General features: G+C 38.0%; 1 protein-coding gene across 4 annotated transcripts in view; it reads left to right on the forward strand.

The window, feature by feature from the left end:
- The window catches only part of aopep (aminopeptidase O (putative)), a 79,365-nt gene extending 58,223 nt beyond the window's left edge, over window positions 1-21,142 (forward strand). Inside the window, exons 14-19 of one of the 4 annotated variants that reach the window (XR_010817607.1) lie at window positions 4,720-4,836; window positions 11,820-11,906; window positions 13,757-13,903; window positions 16,459-16,619; window positions 19,292-19,359; window positions 20,737-20,846. Coding sequence is in view for 2 of the 4 variants with exons in the window: in XM_066711210.1 (XP_066567307.1) it covers window positions 4,720-4,836; window positions 11,820-11,906; window positions 13,757-13,897 (345 nt within the window). In the remaining 2 variants the exon portion in view is untranslated. Of the gene's footprint in view, window positions 1-4,719; window positions 4,837-11,819; window positions 11,907-13,756; window positions 13,904-16,458; window positions 16,620-19,291; window positions 19,360-20,736 lie in introns of all 4 variants that reach the window. The other 3 variants (XR_010817606.1, XM_066711210.1, XM_066711211.1) reach the window with 3 other exon arrangements.
- The last annotated feature ends 89 nt before the right edge of the window (window positions 21,143-21,231 follow it).

The raw sequence follows: 21,231 nt of genomic DNA on the forward strand, positions 1-21,231 counted from the left end.
CAGTTTCCCTTCAGAGCTGCCTCTCAATGATTTCATTCAAGAGCAGGCTCCGGCAGGCGGGATGTTCAGTGTACCAGCTGTACTTCTTTAGGGTGATTTGTGCCCTGTCTGTGGTCGCACTGCAAGCTGTCCCCTCCAGGATGCATAAGTGCATCACTGTGGCAGATTCTGCAACGCCGAAAGGTCAGTATATACATCTCCATTTTATTTTACCATTTTCATTAGGATTTGTTATTTTCTTCATCTTTGTGGTAAAATGGGTTGCTGGATTACCACAGCTAAGAGGTAGCAGACTCTAGAAAGCTATTCTACTGCAGTTTTCTTTATAGGCTTATGTAGAAGCTCAGTGTGTAGAGGGGTTGTTTTAACTACCAGAGTTGTTGAAGTATGATTGTAAAATGATAAGACTTGTTGTTGTTGTTGTGAAGTAAACCAAATTGTTTTACTTGTACTGCTTGTGAGAAAATGTATTTAAAACGAGGAAGTAGTGATGTCACAAGATTGGTATTTGAGCGGATGGGAGGGATGTGAATGCAGAATGTACGACTCAGACGTGTAGAAACTTGACACTGTCTCGGTTTGACACACAGGGGCAGACCACAAAAGACAGCTGTGTAAAGTAAAAACCGATGACATCTGCCATGTGCTGCCTTGTTTGAATGCATATTATAAATATGAGCTCTGTGTGAGCAGTAGCGATGTTCTCTTATTTGGTACTCACGCAGATTTGGAAAAGCTTGTTAAATGAGTATTGAGGTCACGATTTTTCTTTATTTCTCAATATGAAGTCTATAACATATGACCGAGTGGAATCGAATGTAAATAAATAGAGAAAGTCATCTTGCAGCCATCAATGTGTCAAAATATGTGATTCCCTGCACTGGCAAGGAGTTTAAAGTAACCCAAGGACAACAAGAATCGGCTCTAGAGACACTGCTAAATGGGGTTAAGATTGTTTTAGTTTCTCTGTGTGGGTGTAAGTAGGCCTGTTTTGTAGTGTATGGAAAAATATGTTAGTTAAAAGAAAACTTTTTATCCTTTTATAAAAAAAAATAACAACATTTTGTGTTTATACACTATAGGAAATGTCAATGAAATAAAATTTTATTTTTAAATGTATATTAAAAGTAAATAAAATAGGTTTTAAATGCACAATATTTATTCTCATGAAATGTGTATGTTTGTTGTGCATATGCAGTGGCTCTCCCTCATACTAGACTATGATGTACCTTCATTGTCATTCATTGTACAACACACAATTGCCAATGGGGCATTTATGTATTGGAGTGTGTGTGCTTTTTTCCCTTGATTTATGACAAACCGGTAAAAACTAAATCTCCTAACTATCACTGGGATTTTTAAAAGCGGGTAAATTGTACAGGGAATCTACAGAACAGCAGACCATGCCAAAAACTACATTGCAGAGAATCATTAAGAAACCTAGATTAATAGGGACCCATGCTAACGAGATGAAATGGACTTATTTGAGCCAAGAGCAGCTCTAGTCATGCATCATCCAGAACAGTAAAAAAAAAAAAAAAAAAAAAAAAAAAAAAAAAAAAAGCATAGGAACCTTATCACACCTAAGCCTTTAACAAAGCTACATCAGGCAAATGTGGCATACGCCTGCTCTCACACAGAGAGCAACACACTTGTGTGTAGTACATGTGAGTAGCCTGATGGGACATTCAGCAAGAAAAGGACCTTATCTCTAACAGATGAACAAAAAACACTGTACCGCCCTGACACTACAAAAACAAGAATTCTGTATGAATCTGGGTTATGGTCTAATCAGGCTAAATAAACAGTGTCAGGTATTCCAAGGGCATGGTGACATAAAGGAAATCTGTGCGATTGTTACTTTTAACAATGGTAATTACATGGAATGCAAGAGGGTGGCAAAAAGGAGTAAGCACAGGTCATTGTTGCACTGTTGTTGGATATAACATTATTGTTATTAAAATTTAAAACAAGCTTTGAGAGCAGAATAGTGTTGTTTGTTACACATCTGAGATTATTAATGATCGGTAGAGAGTTAAAGGCATATGTGTTTGTCTTTGTTATTTATGGGGAGTGGAGACAGATTTACTCAGTTATCCTAGACGTATTGGCAATATCCTGGCAATTTCCCACAGTACCTTTGTAAGCACGGGATTGTATAATTATACTAATTTGTGAGAAGCAGATTGGGTGCGTTTGTGTCCTATAATCACTAACCTCTGTCAAAGAAAATAAGAAGATATTCTGGATGGTGTTTAGAGTGTGTCATACAACCCTGTGGAGGTTATCACTGTCAAAGAGCAACTGTTACTTCTGTCCTTCAAATTCAGGTAAAAGTGGTGTGGTTTACTGTCCCCACAAGCTGGTTCACTACACAACTAACTGTCCAGAAAGCTGAAGACAGATAAGAAGGTTATACTTATACATTTGTTTTATCACTTTCAGTTACTTTGGGCCACCACTGAACTTCAAAAACACACCGGACAGTGTTTTATTTCTGGCTTCTTATGCAGTTTTTTTCCCCATTCCATTTTCAGAGTGTCTCTGAATTAACCCATATGTCTCTCCTAGTTTTAACTGAAATCCTTGACTTCTATCCCAAAACAACAGCAGAGTAATGGATGTTCAACACAGGTAGATTTAAACGGTGAAAAACAGCTACAGATCTGCCTGCTATCTCCCTCGTTGGGCCCCTTTAATTTATGGCGGAACTGCTGTACCTTTGAACAGCGCAAACCCAGAGAAATAATGAACACAATTTCAAAACACCATTAGGTTTCCCATTTATCAATTGATTCCTGTCAGGGTTTGGCAGTTTCACTTTTTAATGGAAATCTTTAATTGATCTACAAGGAGAAGGCTCCTACAAGTTCCTTGCAAGTATATAAACTGATGTATTTAAGCCTGAGATAGAGTGGGGGAATGCGTGACACTATGACCCAGACAAGGGGCCACCGGAGACACCGAAAAACTGGTCCTCGTCTGGGCTTGATTAAAAGGTGTCTCAGAATGTACACATGATCAGCGCCGGCCTTAGTTTCCACTTCTGAGAGAGAGAAAGGGTGTACATTATTTATGGCTGGTTTTAGCTCACACCTGCCGAGTGAGAAAAGACAACCGTAGCGGAAAGGAAAGGGGACCATCTGAAGGGATCCAGGATGTGTTCTTTGTGCAGACTGGAGCACAACAAAGATTCTGTTCTTTTTAAGGATCTGTAATGGGCCTTCAAAAGGAAACATGTTTCATCTAGAGACTTGGCTATACCCAAAGGCATGCCATTCGCAGTATAGCAACCTTCACACAAAAGTGGGTTTCCTGCAGTGCAGTCCATTAAATAACATGCATGTGTGCTATATAGAGCACACATTCAAATTTGAAAGTCCTGCTTTATGAAAAGACAAGCAAGCCACTCTCTTAAGATTTTCTCCCTCTCAATGTGTGCTTTAAAGGATATTTAATTTTTAAAACCATACTCGATTAAATTAGTTTTCACTGTCAGAGGATAATGACCAAAAAAAAGTTATTATTGCCCTGAATTGAATTTATTGCTGATAAATGTTACTTCTAAATGGATGCTGAAGTTCTATTGCATATATATTTTTACCCTTACTTTCAGTATCAATCTTTACATTTTCTCATAGGTACTGTTCACGTACTTATGATTAAGATAAAATAATAAATACAATCATTATAGTTATAAATAGTGATTCATTAGCTATCAAATATGTATACAGTGTCAAGAGTTATAGGTCATATTAGGTTATGCTATCTATACAGAGGATAGCTAACAAAGTTGAAGTACCCCAAACTGAATTAAGAATGGCCGTTTCCCATGACCTGTTGCAGATAAAGGTTACTTTCTGAGTTAGAGAGAGGATTCTGGGTATATGAGTCACACAAGCTGTAAATAGCAAGAGTGAGTATTTGTCTATATCTGGCACTGCACAATTCTTCTGGCTATGCAAGTGTTCCTTTGGTTGTAAAGGCAACCTGCTGCTCCAGAATCCAGCAGTGGCACCCAATGACAGTGCCAGCCCACCGTAGCCCCAGGCAGCATTTCCCTGCTGCTCTTCTTTATTTTAGCAAAGACATTTCTCTGAGTTAAACAGTAACCAATCAGTAACCCTGATCTATTTCTCCCTCTCCCTTATGACAGTCCTAATTAAAAAATGCTAACAGGCCATACATATCCCTCTTGCTTCAGAATATGGTTTCAGCAAAAGTGAAAGAACTCTGTCAACCACACCAAAATTAATACACGGTAGCCAAAGATGGTCATTTTATTGTAACCTCTGTGTAAGGTCTAGGTAAAAGTAGTTTCAAGTAACAGTTACAAGAATTGAACGATACAGTGCTGACTTTTCAGATCTTTTTTTGTCTGTTCACTTCAGTCATTTCTTGCCTCATACAGCTCCTGTGACAAACACATGTAGGGTGCCTTTGTCCAATTGTAAAACATTTCCTTTGTTAAACTTTAGTACATAACATAAAAGGCCTAAATACATCCCCAGTCACGTTATTTCATGTCAAGTTGGTAAACCTTTTTTTATTTTTGTTCCTCTCAAAATTGTATATAATTCTTTTGAAATTCCACTTAAAAGGAGCTCCTGCTAGTCTATAATTACCCATAGGGGCCCAGACTTGGGTGTCTAGTGTAGGTTGAGTTTTAATTGCTCCCTTGTGGCCTGCTTCTCAAAGTGTTTCTGTTTGTGTCCTCAGATAGCCCCTGAGCAGTTGGTGCTGCTACTGGAGCTGCTATTGGAGGAGCCCGATCTGAGCGTGGGGACACTGCGCAGTCTGGTCCAGAGCTACGGTCTGCAGACGCAGGATGCTGAGGTAACGGCACAGGCAACTGCACAGCATGATCCCCTGGGAAACAGCATTGGAGATGCCCTTTTGAAAATAAATGAGAAAGAGACAATTTGCAATATATAGGAAGGGCCAAGAAAAAATGGGAAGAAATATATAGTGTCCAAACTTAATCTAAACAGGGGCATCTGAACATCTAATAAACATGTATTTTCGTACAGTGGGGGGGTTATCCACACACTATGAACCTGTTATGTAATTTGTCCATGTCGATGTGTATGACAAGTTCCAGGCCAATTATATTTGCGCTAGTGCTGCATTTCTTTGTGGCCTCTTTATAATGATGGTTTTGTCTCAGAGAGTTTTGATAGAATTATCTGTAATTCCACTAAAGCTTAAAAGTTACATTCTTAATAAGCCTGTGGACTCTCATGAACATCCTGCTTCCAAAAGTGACATGCTGGCAGAGATTTCATTACAGTTCAAAGAGTGTTTCCTCTGCTTTTTAGTCATCTCATTTCCACCTTTTTTATTTCCTTTTTTTGAAGGATTTGAGTTTCTGTTTATAACGAGAGACAGGAGAAGGTTTTCAAACAGGAAATTCCAGGGACTACACAAACTAAAAATAAATGGTGTTTAGGATAAAAATCTGACCCAAACAGCGGTGACACTTCAGAAGATTTATTATGTTTTATTTCGGTTTAAATATAGCATTTCGTTATTACCCTTTGGCATGTAATTTTCCATAAATCCTCACATATTCCATATTTCTTTCCCCCTTGGTTCAGGATCTACATAATTATACATCAGTGGTGTACACAGTTTGATGTAAGATGATGCGTTTGATACTGTCTGCACAATTCTCATGTTGTTATGGGTTATTTCGATTATGTTTGTGCTGCCTTTTGATGTGGTCTTGTGACATGAACAGCACAGTCTCCATCCAGAGAACACACATACAGTACATGCTGTACCAGACAGTATAATAACATTCAGGAAGTCGTTTCTGCCACAGAATGGAAATATATTCCGTGACCCAAATGCTCCATGGAACGTTAGAAAATAGAGTTTGTGTAATGAGAAAATGGAAACCCAATACATGTTTGCTTTCTTGCTATAGAAAAAAAAAACATTGTTAAGCAATGTGTATGTAAAACTGTGCCCGTTTATTCATTTTCACTCCTGCTGTGTTCAGCGTTGGTTTTATTCTGTTAGAGAGCATGACCAGAGATAAAAGACTGAAGGCAGCAGATCTCAATGCATGTCAGTTGTAGGTTTGTGTTTAATATTAATTTTTTTGCTCAAGTGAAATTGGTTGATTTTCTTAGGTTCTGAGAAAAAGTGTTTGCCAGTTTATGAATAAGGGATTGTGAGAGTGAATGTCAGAGACTGGATAGGATTCAAAAGTTCTTAAACATCTTTAGGAATTTATACATCATTATAAGTAATACTTTCTGTGAACTAACAATGTGCATTGGTGGAGAATGCAAGGCAGTTTCGGTTGATCTTTCTAGGCTTCTTTAAAAAACAGGATTGTTCTTAGTGTACATTTTCCCTTACAGTGCTGCATACAGGAATACATATTTATTTATATCTGGGTAGTTGTGTAAGAAACACATGGAGATTGATTTTGAATTTCACAATAATCAAGAATTGTTACAGATTTGTATTTATTTATTTTTTGCAAAGTTGTTTTTTGTATATTGTTATTATTAAAGTTGGAAATTATATATTTTAGATGTTACTGTAATATTTCTGTGACCATAACCTATGCTATACCCTCGGCTGTATTTACAATAGTTATCATATATTTGTGCCGGAGTTATCCTATCGAGACTAACGCAAACAAAAATCCTAATTAGCTGTAGGTGTATATATTACAGACAAGGTTAATACCCGTTTCACACGACCCAAATAATGTGCAGTCATCACATTGTGGTGACATAATTCAAAATTAATGGAATTAAGGCTTTGAAGAGCTGTTGATCAGGTATTATTTAGCTTGCAGGGAGAAGGCATAATTACATCTGCCATTACAGATTTGATTATTCCTACTCCGATGCAGACGTTCGTGCTCTTGAAAGAGATGAGGATAATGAAAAGATAAGCACATGCTTATTTTTTTTCATATGTTCTATTCTAGTTCTTTTCTCAAAATTTAGATCTTCTCTTTAATAAAGGCTATGCTTGACTTCAATGTAAGTACCTTAGACATATCCACTAGCAAGTCAGTCTGTTTATGAGACCCTAGATGATCTGCCCAAAGAGAGAGACCTGCTTTGCAAACCTGGAGTACTGTGATACCAGTCTGCTGAGGGTTATGGGTAGTCTGTCTGTGTCTGTTTGAGATGCAATTAAAATACTGTTTGAAAGAGGTAGTGACCAGCTTCACTTGTTGCTATAGGTGTTTACACCAATCAAAGACAAAGTGAAAGTGTTGAAGTGAACAAGAAACTTTAGAAAAGTTTCCTATTTAACTTCTCAGAGTTCCCTGAGAAAAAGAATAATTTGACTGTGTAGAAAGCAGAATGCCTTTTCTTTATGCTTGGCAGGTTTCCAGCTCTTTTAGTTCTCCCCTTTTTCTTTTCTAAAGAAAAAAATAATCTCCTGGGGGCATTTCTAACTTTCAGTCTTTCAAAATTAAATCTGTAATATGCCAAAGCACTGAGTATATACTTTGAACTCAACCTCAGGGATATTTCCCATAAAATGCTTCTCTGTAATCCATTATTTCAGATTCCTTTTTATTTTACCATGCCTTGCCTCGCACATAGGGATGTGTCTGCTCATATTACTAGCCATGATCTATCAGAATGGAACCAGAGTGACCAGAAACAACTTCACTTACAAATCAATCATACTCAAGTCACTCAGCTAACAACCGCTCAAAACCAACAGTTGACAATAAGGCCCAGTGTGGATGAGATCAGCACCTGTTTTTGGTTGCATTATTGTTGATTCCTGACACAAATTCCAGTTTGAGTCCCAAGAACTTACTGGGAGACTTTTGCAGTGATTGCTGAAACACAGGTCACATGGTAGAAGAGGTCTGTGTCCATTGATGGGTCATGCAAAGCAGTCATGAAGAGAAAAATGGTGTTACCAATTTGTAATATCTTTGGCTGTGTACTCCACCTTTCTGTATAATCTTATGATGAAACGTATACATAAATCATAAGTACAGTAGAAGCAGGTGTAACCTGAAAACACCTATAAGATTAAAATGTCTAAATACTTCGAAAATTGCATGTGGAGTGTCAGCTCATTAATCAACATTAAAGCAGATCTGTATTGGCTCCAGGCATCTTAACCACAGACATAAGTTCAGATGTAAGCCATACAATTTGGCACATTAGTATAGGATCAGAACTGCGGTATATAGTATACAGGCACTGTGGAACATGCATTATGTAAAGTGACTTGAGTGCTGATTTATTGAAGCAGATTTTAAAGACATTAGAAAGACTTCCATATACATTATATATATTTATTGTAATTCCAAAGGGGATATATGCATCAAAAGTACAAAGATTCCGATAAGGAACTAGTGTCCCAAAATGTGTAAAGCACTTTTTATAAGAAATCTTTCTTTTCTAATTCATTCCTGGTCCTAAATTCTGCTAGCTTTTTGTTGTCATAATAATATTGCTAAGATAGTTTTGTCTTTGCACTGATATAGAGACACTGAATGAAATCACTAGTACACATATTATATTGTTTTAATTTCTTGCAAAATATTTTTCATATCATGGAACCTGTCTTCCTGCGGACCATAAATACAACCAACAAAGGAAAGACCTTGGCTATTAAACTGAGTCACAGTTTCCAGCAGATGTTGCCAATACGTGACAGTACTCTGTTTGTTTTGATTCCTTTTTCTGACCGATATCTGGCTTATCCATTATCACAGAGTTTTTATGGCAGAGGGCTCAGTGCCGTTGCGATCAAACACTGTCGTACCCTTGATTCTGAACAAAAGCTCTGCACATTGCCAGGGTGTATTGCCTTACAGGTGTTGTGTAGAGATAATAACACTGCCTGCATTCAATGAAAGCTTTGGCTTAAGTGTCAATCCTCCCACCTTAGATAAATCATTGTCCCATAAATAAATATATATTTTTAGGCATTTATGTATGTCCTCACAGTAAATGTAGAAAGTCTGCTTCCTCTGTTCCAGTCACACGAAACACAATTGTTTTGAAAAGAAAGTTAAGTCTACCCACCTGCACTTGGAGCTTCCAGCTATCCTTAGGTTAAGGAGATACAAATGGAAGTCTTTCATAGCTTCAATAAACTCCCTGAACTAGTTTATATCAACCACTTATTGTAAATACTGAAGTCTCAACAATACTTGATGGTAACTTTCCACAGGGCAGATGCAGGTGTCGATTAATGAAGGCGTACTGTTTTCCAAGGGACTCCAAGGGAGCCCCTTGTAAAACAGTAAGCCTCCATCAAGTGACACATTTGGATTTTCCAATCAGTGGCCCAGCTGTATTCCGGGTTTCATTCAGGCCATTGCGAAATGCTCGCTCTGTGGATGTGGTCCATGTGCTGTGGAGGTCATGCTTTGATCTTGAGCTCTTCACACTCATGTGTTGACTTCAGGAATAAAGTCCAGACAGAAAGCAAAACTGGAAACATGAAACCCAATTAAAAACTATGTCTTTACATGTATTGTCTGGGATGGAAGTAGGTTCTGACTGCCAAAATCAGTATTATGTGTTTCATGTATTTGCTTAAGAAGGGCAAATATCCAAGCAGGAGAATACCAGATTTTGAAGTGTTCATTTAGTGTACACACAAAATGGCCAATACTTACAGTTGTCTTTCGCTCAAAGATACAAAACCATATTTGTCTAAAAGTACTACCTAGAAGAGTGCTAATACATTTTACTATAGATGGTCAATGCAGGCTTATTCGGAAACTCAATTCAAGTCACCAACATAAAATCCCATTACATCCTGGTCATGAAATATAGTATCATGCCATTTTAAATTACATTTTGGATTATATTATGCAGAAAGATACTTGCAGGGAAAATAAAACATTTTTCTTTATGGTGGTGTGGACTTGGAGATAGACACTACTCTGGAAATAGCAGTAATCAATGGTCTGACTGCTTCTCACTTGTTATAACTAACTATTAGTAGAATAAACAGGGCAAATGTACAGCTGGATTTGCCGGAACATTACATTGTGCATCTTCTTACACGGTTTGCTTTATTTTTACAATATGGTGTATTAGCTGCATTGTAATTTCATGAGGGGAATGCATACTATACATATACACACAATCCTTTTGTACAAAATAAACATAAGCTTTGGATCTGTCCAATCAATGTGAATTTGATAATAGTACAAGAAGCAAATAATACAAAGCCTGCCTCTGATCTCTCCGGGCATTGAATTAACAGTGGTTCTATTGATCCTTTTGAAAAAGCAAGGCATCGTTTTACTGCACTACTGACTGCTTCTTGAGAAAGCACAGGGGCTAAAGAAATGAAGCGTTGAAAAGACTGGAATCCAGTAGGGATTTTAGGCTGACCTATTATTTCTTTGTCTCTACTAGCTCCCTGATAAATGTATTTAGTAGGCATTTAAGTAGATTTTTTTTTTTTTAACTGTGCGTTTGTCTCCTCTCTAAACCAGATAGGAATTCCAAACATTGCTCATTTTGTCGACCTTCACCAGCCTCGACACTGGGAGGATTTGTTGTCAGGTCCAGATTTACACAGCAGTACAGTGAAAAACTGCCCCTGTGTGCTCGCTAACTTTGTTGAGGAGGATCTAATAGTCCCAGATCACAGCAGGGCTAGTGTGAAAAAACAGAGAACAACAAAAAATAATTGTCTTTATAAAATACATTAAAGAGAAGTATACTTGGTCCTTAGGCATTCCGCACATTCCCTAATGTAACTCGTTGACTGTGATCAGGGACAATTTACCACAGATTTAAAATGCCAAAAATGTAAGCTTTGTTATACGGCCACAATAGGCAAAGTATAGGCTTTCGGTCCACATCTCTAAATCGAATCTGTTTTATGTTGCCCAGCTATAAGTTTGTATGTGTTCATAATGTACCCAAAACCTGAAGGTTCCTGCTCCCGCTGGCTATTAAAACCACATTTGACACTGTGCCTCCTCTTCCATTCAGATTATTGTATTTTTGGATTGATGTTCCCCTCAATAGAAAATGGCAAAAATACAATTATTTTATCCCTTACAGGAACAGCACTTCCCAGATGCGGACTGGGTGTTCTAGTATATGTGTGTTGAAAATATTTTCCTTGATCCGAAATCAAAATCACAGCAGGTCACAAGTTTAGTTTCATTCTCCTCTGAAACTAGTTATCATCACCTAAGAGTCACAGAACTGGCACCACTTTGTGTTCCTAAAAAGCAGAATTGTGTGGGTATGGATAAAGTAAATTGCTGCATCACTTTAGTTAGGTGTGTTGCTCCAGGGCCAGTCTCTCACTATCACACTTCTAGACTCTTCTATCACTGGAAAAGCACAAGACCTCAGTCTGTGATACCCATCTTAACAACAAGAACCAAAAAATAAAGAGTCAAGTAATGGATTAAATTATCCTTCAACAGAACATACTCATTATTTATGGGCAACATCTTTTATCCAGTTGTGGTTTGAGGTCACCAAATAAGAGGTGGGGAGATATATTGTTTTCTATTTCCCCTGAACTTCTTGACCTTGTCTAAACTACCTCCCAAAATACAAACATGTACATAATTGTTCTCAAGACCTCCCATCCCACTGCTCACCTAAAACACAGCAGAAAAACATCTTGTTTCTCTCCATTGGCTTTCCCTTTAAATTATTTACAATGAATTACAGATGCCTCCGAATGCTATGAAATGGAACAGTGTAACATGCTAGTGTTATAAACCATGGGGAATCGGCAAAGTTATTTGCAGATTTTCATGAGGAGTTCCTAAGGTATTTATACAGTGGTCTCCAGAATTAATTATAGATTTTTTTCTTTTGCAGGTGAGACATCGCTGGTGTGAGCTTGTTATTAAACACAAACACACTGAAGCATATGGACATGTGGGACATTTTCTAAAGCAGGATCAGGTATGACACTAGTTTAACCGTTTATTTCACTCTGCTCTTCTGAACCCGATCAACAATATAGCTCTTAAAAGGGACAGCAAGTTCATAATTATTGACTGTTTCAGTTCTGCTCAAATGGAGTTTAATTTGATTAAGCTAATTCGGTGTAACACTTTATATATTCCTTAAAAGAAAGTTGCAGGAGAAATGTGTTACTCTTCCTATAGTAACTATCAGGTAACCCCTTTATTCCCCTGACTACTCCCGTTTGGACCGTACAGTTTGAAGTACTCTGAGAAACGGTCAAGTACAATGGTATCCCTGGAGGGTTATTTAGCTAGCCTGTATTTTCTCCTCGTTTGGTGTTATACAGTGAGACTGAGTGGTGACAGAGAAACGCCTCCTCTCCCCTTGCAAATTTGATTTGGCGGATTATGGTGGATTTGCAGTTGTGTCCTTTTTCTGTGCTTAAAAAAGTGAAGTAATCAGAACCCAGGACAGTAAAGAAATCCTCTACGTTACCATTGAACCGATGGAAAATAGCCAAAAGAAAAATAAAACAATAAAGTGAAATCCTGGAGCCTCCACTTCCTTCATGTCTTTGCTAGAACATTGTCTTAGTGATGAAGCTGTACAGGACAAACTGTGTAGTTGTTGGGAGTGGGGTGGGATATTTTACAGAGACCTGTGGACTCAATACTGAGTGTTTTAGGACTTTACTGTCTGCTTGCACTTTGCTGGAAAGGAGATGAAAATGAATGTTAAAGCACGGCCTCGGGCTGCCCTTCACACTGCAGACAAACCTTCAGATGCCACAGCAACACATCATTCCTGTTATTCCTTAACATTTTTAGTGTATGCAATGCGTCTGCAGCACTTCAGTGTGGCCTAAAAACAAATTATAAATCAATAGCATTTGCAAAACCCTTCGTTCTGCATAAGCACAGTGGTCCCCAGTTTCTCTCATAACCGAGATAAAGGTAGTGTTTTAATATGATTCAAAGTAACTCATGCTACTCTGGCTTCAGATGTGTGGGAGCTGAGCACAGTGTGACACCTAACTAGACGGAATAGTTTCTTCATGATCCCACCGTATTTCTTAGAGATAAAAGCTTTACAATGATTTCACACAAACTGTGGCAAGTCAGCAGTGGTGGGGGTGGGGATCTGAAGATACCTTTAAATAATTGATAGCAGTGGTTTATGCTACTGTATTTCCCAGTCTTAGTCTCATTTCCCCTGGCTTTCTGTTAAAGAAATGCATAGGTAAGCTTAAAGCACACACTACCGGGTTCTGGACCTGGGCACCTGTTAAATATGACCCTCTGTTTAGGGTATACAGAGCTGAAAGTGCTTTGAATTTTAGATCAGGCCAGGGAGCGTGAACGCAGCTCGGCCGAGCAGAATGGAGTGTAATAGGATTTAAGGCTGAGCAGCCCATGCAAAACCAGCACGAGTACAGGAAAGTACGGCTTTCAGAAAGGGTGTTTATTGAGAGCTAGTCTAGTTTAATCAAAGAAAATCAATTGTTCTGTAAAGTTTCTTCCCCCCTGCATCTATATCCATCCCTATAGCATTTGCTGAATGAATCAGAATTATGTTGTGGTGGAAAAGAACTAGACAAGGTTCCTTTCTTATCTGAATCCGAATAATTGCTCAATTAACATACTTTTCCGAAACATTAAGCAGTAAGTCCGAACCAGATACAGAATTGCAGATCAATCTGACCATTGGATACATTGTAAAATACTCCAGCTGACAAACACACATTAAAGCAGCTACTATTCAGCCTCCTGCCATTGCATTGGTGGGTTTTCGTCCAGGGCACCGAGGTGCTGTTTTACCTGAACAACTGTTATGTTGTGTTGCAGGCTATGGGGGTCTATCTGTATGGGGAACTGATGGTCAATGAGGATGGCAAGCAGCAGGACTTGGCCAGACGGTGCTTCTCAGCAGTGCAGGAGGAAATGGACCCGACTTCCAAGCAAGTTGTGGAGGAGATGATTTTCTGAACAGAGGTATTGGACTTGGAAATGCACATTTTCTGACAAAATGTATCGGACACCCTGGAAATTAGTGGAATTATCCCAACTGGTCCGTTACTTGTATTACATTATACTTGTATTACATGTTATTCGTGCTTGTAATCGTATTTGGATTTTCTTGTATTCGTCCTCATTTGGCTGTGTGGAATGTAACAACTATGGGGTAGATTTGCCTTCATTGCTGCTCTCTTTTGGGCACCCTTGATTTTGTCAATTTTGAAACTCCTCCAGTCCACAATTAAGTGTATGCTTGTTTATGTTTAGGCTGCAAATCAGGAATCCATATTCCCCAAAATGTCTTAGTCAGATTTTCACTTGCTGTTTTAACAGTAACACACTACACTACTAGTATCAGTAAAAGATCAGGCTTGATTATGTTTTTGGCCTACCTTATACGTACTAGTGAACTGTGCATTTAGATATCATTTAAAATGGAGGGGGGTAAGGAAATACAGCAATAAACCTTTATGTAAACATTTCTAATGGCAAAAATATATATTGTGCCCCTGGGTATTGCACTTCTTTGACAATGTATTATCTGAACAACTTGAGGTTTCTACAAAGAAACATGAAGGTTTTTTTCTTTCAGGTCTTGCTTTCCATTGCTCTACCGTTCGAGACCTTACTTTGTTAGGTTTAAAGGTGGGCTGTGGGTAGACTATAGTGTAAAACAGATTATTTGATTCCACATATTACATTGAAATGTCACTGGAATAATGTGTTGGCTCTTGAAGAGAGAACACAACTTTCTCCACTAGAACACGGCAGTAAACTTGATTTTTGTTTTAAATAAGTGTCAGCAAGAAACTGTAAATTATTTTTTTTTTAAAACAAGAAAGGCAATAGAAAAGTGCATCCAAATATAAACTCCTGAAGTTTACAAATGCACATTAAGACTAGATTCAATTAGCTGTAGTTTAAAGATCTCTCCCTGTACAGCCTGCCTCACATTTTTCACTAATGAAATCACCCATGCTTTAACAGACTGCTCTCCCTGTGCCAACATACTTTCACACTTGATTTGTGATATCCAAATTCAGCTATCTTGCTTGGCAAACCTCAGCCAACTGAACTGTAAATGTGTGTGTACAGGAACGCAGGTCTGCACATGTGTGTAGCGATTGGAATAGTTTGAAGGCAGTGTGAGTATTTTGTTTATGACGTCTGCTAGAGCCATACTTCCAGGATACCTTTTGTTGCTCTTGATATATCAGTATATTTTTAATTACTTCATTCACATTTTTAAGTGTTTCACGCACAAATAATAGCACAAAGGGTATTTCAATAGTTTTATATACATTCCGAACAATACATCTCATTTAACTAGGAAACCAAATGTATTACGAAGGTACCAAAAGTGAGAGACACTTTCACTGCTTTTCAGTTTGGCCTTATTAAAGACAGCCCTGAAGTGAGTTTGCCCTCTTCATACAGCCAAAGGAACTTACTCTGTGGTTTTGTGGAAGACCTTCCAACATTTGTTTGGGAGAAAGAAGGAATTCGGAACATGTTCCTCAAACAAATCTAAAACAGGGGTCAGCAAGTTTTCAAAAGACTCTGATAAACAACAGCGCTGCGATTTTCAGTTCTTCGTTTCTGATAATTATGTGAGCTGCCTCCACCGCTGCTCTGTGTACGCCTGTCAGATGGTATTTAAACTGTTTATCCTGAAATTCCACACGCAAACGGCACTCTCATCGAGACAAAAGAAACTCCAACAGTCCAACATAAGGAGGGATTCAGGATGATTTACAAAGGAAAGGCAATGGGGAAAAGCAAACAAATGCACCGAGCATGGCTTTCCGTGATTTAAGGATAAACAGTAAAGCGCTAGTGTACTTCTTCTACCCAGGAAATGTTGTGGGCTTAAGTGCACTTTATTAAGTGATGGGATGACAGCTGTGTGCGTTTACAGACAACAGCTCCGCTTCAGTCACCAGCAGTGCTTCACCTCTCCAGCATGTTTCCAAATTACAAAGCCTCTGACATGTCTTCATTTACCTTTCATTCAGCTCAGCTCAGGGTTCTTCTCATGTCTACACCAGACACTGACTCCACCCAAATCCTATTCATCCTGGTGTGTTTTTGTGCAGTTCAAGGCTCCACTTTAATGGCTGAGTAAATACTGCATTTTATTTTGGAACCTTTCCCAATCTGAGAGCCATGGTTAATGAGGGAAATATCCCTTGTTTAGTGGAGCGTGGAGAATTTGGGGAGAGAGGATCTGCAGGTTTCCTTTCATGTTGTGGCTGTGTGGGTTCCTGGCATGCTGATTTGTGACTTAAGATAAAAATCACATTGCCAGGGATTACCACACAACCACGGCCTTGGCGGCTGTTATGGAAACCGGAGGCACTATCGCAAGTGAGAGTTACAGACAAGATCGATCTGCACGGCCGTTCAGAAAAACAAAAGAACGGACACAATCCTGCCGATGATGTTTCTATGCTGCCAGAAAGTGACCTCTCTAACAAGGTGCAGAGCTTAGCTGATTGGTGAACAGTGATTTATTTCCTCTTTGTTCACAGTGGCTAAGTTCTGCACCTGAAGAGAGGGTGAGAAATAAACCAGGCTCTGACACTACTAGGAACAGAAAGAAAACAGCTGTCACAAGGAAACGTGTTGCTGCTCTGGGATTGTGTGTGCTTTCCTTCTGGATTTGTTCAAAGCTTGACTGTAAATCTTGCTGGTAAGAGGAAAAACAAAAAAACAATCACTTCAGAAATGTTCACTCACTGTGCTTTAAATGTACTTCAGTTAAATTCAGATAAAGTCATGATTCTGTTACAGTTGTTTAATAGATTATGTTAGAAAGTGATAGGAGTGCACCACAGAGTGATCTACTTTCAATGAATGTGATCCTTTTATGAAAATACCTCGCAGTTCAGTTGAGTGCTTCACAGATTCTTTGGATTTTAAGTCAAACTTTCCTTTTACAAATACTTTGAGAACTAGAACTGTGCTATTAGGGCTTCGGTTTCCTCTCAGATTTTCCTAGTCTCCTTTAATAATTCACTTAATATCTATTTTAAGATAATAGCGCATCTCTGTTACAACTGAAAAATGTCTGCACATGAATTTGATTTATATTTACAGTAACTAAGTAACAACAAATATAAAGTTAATGCTGATCCTCTTAATAGCTTAACAGGAGCAATGAGGATTGGTGAATTTTCTCTAAGCCCTATTCATATTTAAAACTACCTTTCCACATTCTATTTTGGTTAAATGAAAAAAATATTTAATTTCTAATATGTTACAATCTGCCAATATATAATGCAAGTCACTGAAGTAATTGGAAAAAAAAGAAACATATTTGATCTAGCTAATTAGCAGAATATCTGTCATTAATCTCTCATAAACGCCTGGTTTCGCAATCTTTGAATGATATTCCCTGTAAAGTAGGTCACATTAGTTAAGTTCAAAGAGTTATAGATGTTTAGCACAACAAGTATTAAAGAGTTTACATGAGTGGAACTAATTGTGTAGTTTTTACTACATTAACATTTTAATGTAATTAAAAATGTAAAAAAAGGGAGCATTACAATATATAAGGTGCATACATTAAATGTATGTATGCAATCTAATGTATAGATGCATAAAAAATATCTATACACTCAACATGATAATTAAGCTTGTTATTCAGCTTGCTTGTTTGCCAAGAAATAACACTGTAACCAAGGACCATGAGAAGTCCAGACACCAGTAGTTTGTATCTGGGCTCCCTCTGAGCTGACTGTGACTAGGATCCACAGGAAGGCACAAACTTGACATAGCACTGGAAGGGGTTGGTGGGGCTTTAGTTAGCCAGGGTTGCCTTAGCGTGTGGTGCAGAACGAATTGCTGTGGTTTACTGGGCATGTGTGGGCCCATAGTGCTGTGGTGAGATTGAGTTAGTCCAGAAGCAGATTGCCTGGCAGCCCACATTTTGAAGAACACATATGAGCTACCAATATCTCACTGGTGTTAGTACAGAAGATCAAGCGATCAGCTGAGCCGATTACCAATTGGTAATTCCACCCTGGGAGGTTCTAGAAGAAACTGTGATTCGACATTTAATAATAATAATGAAAAATAATTTAAAAAAGGGTACAGCCATAACCAAAACCATAAGTTACTCAACTGAACAGTAGAGGTTGTCGAGACTTGTAAAGAATCCAGTCAGAAATTCCAGAGGGGGCAATTTTAATGTTATTTGTCATGAGCATTCTTACATTACTGACTGACAGTAAAACTTTAATGATGTCTAAAAAAAAAAAGTGCAATAACTTGTTGATGTCATGGAAAACAAAAAAGGGTACAGTAAGACACGAGTTGACAATAATACTTTGTTCCATAAGGCTGTGAACCAGTTAGTGTGCTTCAAATTACAGGTCTGTGCATAACTACGCACAGCACACACACATTGGGCTTATTAGAGCTTTATTTTCTAAATTCCCAGCTATTAATAGTTCGTGCTCTTCCTTTAGCCACACCCACCATTCTGTTTGCTTCGGGCATTGTAGGCAGATTTATCACTTCAGCTATAAAACAGATTCTCACACTCCACACTTTACAGCGCTCACCAACATCCAAAATACCACCTCAGGTTTTTTTTTTTTTTTTATCAACAGCACATTTGGGACACAGGTGGGAGTTTTATTAGCAAAAAATACTGTCCCCCCCGCCGCCACCAGTTTAGCAATCTGATAGTATTAAAAAAATAAAACTCAGTAGTTGTTAAGCTTTCAAAGTCTTGCAAAATAACATCAGACTCTCGTTCACCAGGAAAGACATTCAGATTCGGACATTCAGTTGCTTGTGAAAACAGCTCTCTCTTTCAACCTCTCCATCTACACCTTAACATCCCACTGTAAAGTTCTCTACAACTTTTTACAAAACAATAATATAACATGTTAATGCATCAATTGATACATCTTTTCATTTGTGATATCATTTTTAACGCGCTTCCGAACAGTAGCAGCAAGATGTTGATCAGGATTGTCTGTCGCATGACGTCACGTGTTGAGGAGAACTGTCATTGTACACGCCTATGTACTATAGGCTATTTGAACATATTTAAAAGTGAAATTCAGAAATGCCTAAACATTGTACTGCCGCAGGTTGATGTAATATAACCATTAATTGTATACATTTCAGCACTGTAATTTTATGGCATCCATCTTCTTGGAACGAATTAACATGTATTAATATATTTCCTATATTTGATTAATGATAACTTAATTTGTGGTACCAATTAATATTGTTAACCATGAGAGCACTGTATTGTGAAGCATCAAGGTCTCCTTAACTAATATATTTAGATGAAGTACTACCTCTGGGTATAAAGAGTTCGATATATATTTTATTTTATTCCATTAGGGATCTACATCAACAGTGAAGTGTCTATTTCTTGCCTCTGCACACTGGAAAAACAACAATAAATAAAGGTACTAAGTTTAAATATTGTTTAGAGTAGAATACCCTTGAAGCAGGATCTTAAGTATAACCAACTTCAGTCATAATAGCCTTACCCAAGAGTTATGGGAGGAGTTATCAAATGTTTCGACTTAAAACAAAGGGCCAGTAGAATTCTGCTGTGGAGACTAAAACTGAATGCTGTTAAAGCCACATTGTAGGCTGAATATCAACATGTTTCCTATGATTTAATAGTTGGTGATGTAATACAATGCTGAAAAAGGAATAGGGTACCCAACACCAAAGACATGAAAGGAAAAGGATTGTGCATTTCCATATTAACCCTATTTTCTTAGAATTACGTTATCTAAATGGAAATGAAAGGGATATATCTCGGAGCTGCAGTTGGTGGTGTACAGCAGTGTTGATGGAGTAGAAAGCCTTATATGGATTGTAATGAGATTTTGAAATGGTGGGGAAGAAAAGTGACTCATTCACCATCTTTGTGATTTACAGGCAATGGGACAGTTTTATTTCTACACGGTTCTTATGTATGTATGTATGTATTTATTTATTTATTTTACAGTGCAGAGAGTTCACTGTGATCACACTACAGGACAAACTATTTCCAATTATCCTTTTATGAAAAGCTGCCTAAACTAAACAAAACAGGTCTTCAGTTTCATAAGCACGGTATAATATGGAACGTGAAAAGCTACATCTATTTAATTTTGGCTCAATAATGAACAAATAGAGGTAAACCCCCTCCCCCCCACTTTTCGAGTCTCACAGACACAATGTTTCTTCCCCATGTTTTGTTGATCTTGTTTCTTTTCAGTGGTGTGTTAAAATGCCTGCAATGGGTCGGCACGGTCACTCCGTGCCCTGGGGTGGCAGTGAGATTGGACCTGGCCTCCTGTGCCTACTGAGCTGATAACAGTTCTAATTGTACATACTGGCTCAGTTCAGCAGGAACAGGAGTCTGGCCCCATAGTCAAGTCAAGGATACAAAGGTATTGTTCCGTTGGCCTTGTTGTATTTTTTTCAGTCTCTGAATGACCTTTATTCATTTGAAATATACTAGACAATAGAGCATTATTCTCCAGCTTTTCGGTCTCTGTAGCGGCCAATTTTTGGTGTGTGTGTGTGTGTGTGTGTGTGTGTGTGAATGTATATCATAGCATGTATCAGCATGAATGCTGTAGGGACCTACATGTTCAGCAACGCAGCATTGATTTGAAAGATAAATGTAGATTTAATTGAATTATAAAAAAAAAACTTAATAATGTCATGTGAAACTTGGACCTACTTTGGGTATTTCTTTGTCCTGTACCTAACATACTTGGCGGTAGAGCTGCTAAAACAATCAACTGATATGTTGCTCATTCTTATCTGCTCATCTTTTCCAGGGCCGGTGTGAAGCTGCGAGTCAAGGAGAGCCCCAAAGAGCTGCTCACTGGATCTCACTACAAAGCTTCACAGGAGCTCATACTAGCAGGGCAGAACTATTATAGATATATAAGAGCAATACATCACTGGAATGGAACTTATTGGGTCATGGGAAATTGTGTGGATCTGAATAATTGAGTAGCGTGTGAACAAATATAAACCAGTTTATCTCCGAAATGATGTTTCAATAGGATTCTTTTTATATTTTTGTAATAAAACTGAATAGCGGGCCTGATTCGGTTTTGTATGCTATATTAAATTTAACAGTGTTTGGCTTCTCAGATAAGAACTGTTGTTATCAGGAGAGCAATACCACCCTTTTGTGTCAAGTATACAGCGTTCATTAAAGACCCCATTAAAGCTAAAGGCTAAAATATGCAGTTTTATATTTAATTGCACAGTAATTCTTGAAATGTTGAGTAAAGAGTTCACGGTGGGTATAAAAATATATTTTA

This window comes from Amia ocellicauda, chromosome 8 (assembly GCF_036373705.1).
Source record: "Amia ocellicauda isolate fAmiCal2 chromosome 8, fAmiCal2.hap1, whole genome shotgun sequence".
NCBI classification, from domain to species: Eukaryota; Metazoa; Chordata; class Actinopteri; order Amiiformes; family Amiidae; genus Amia; species Amia ocellicauda.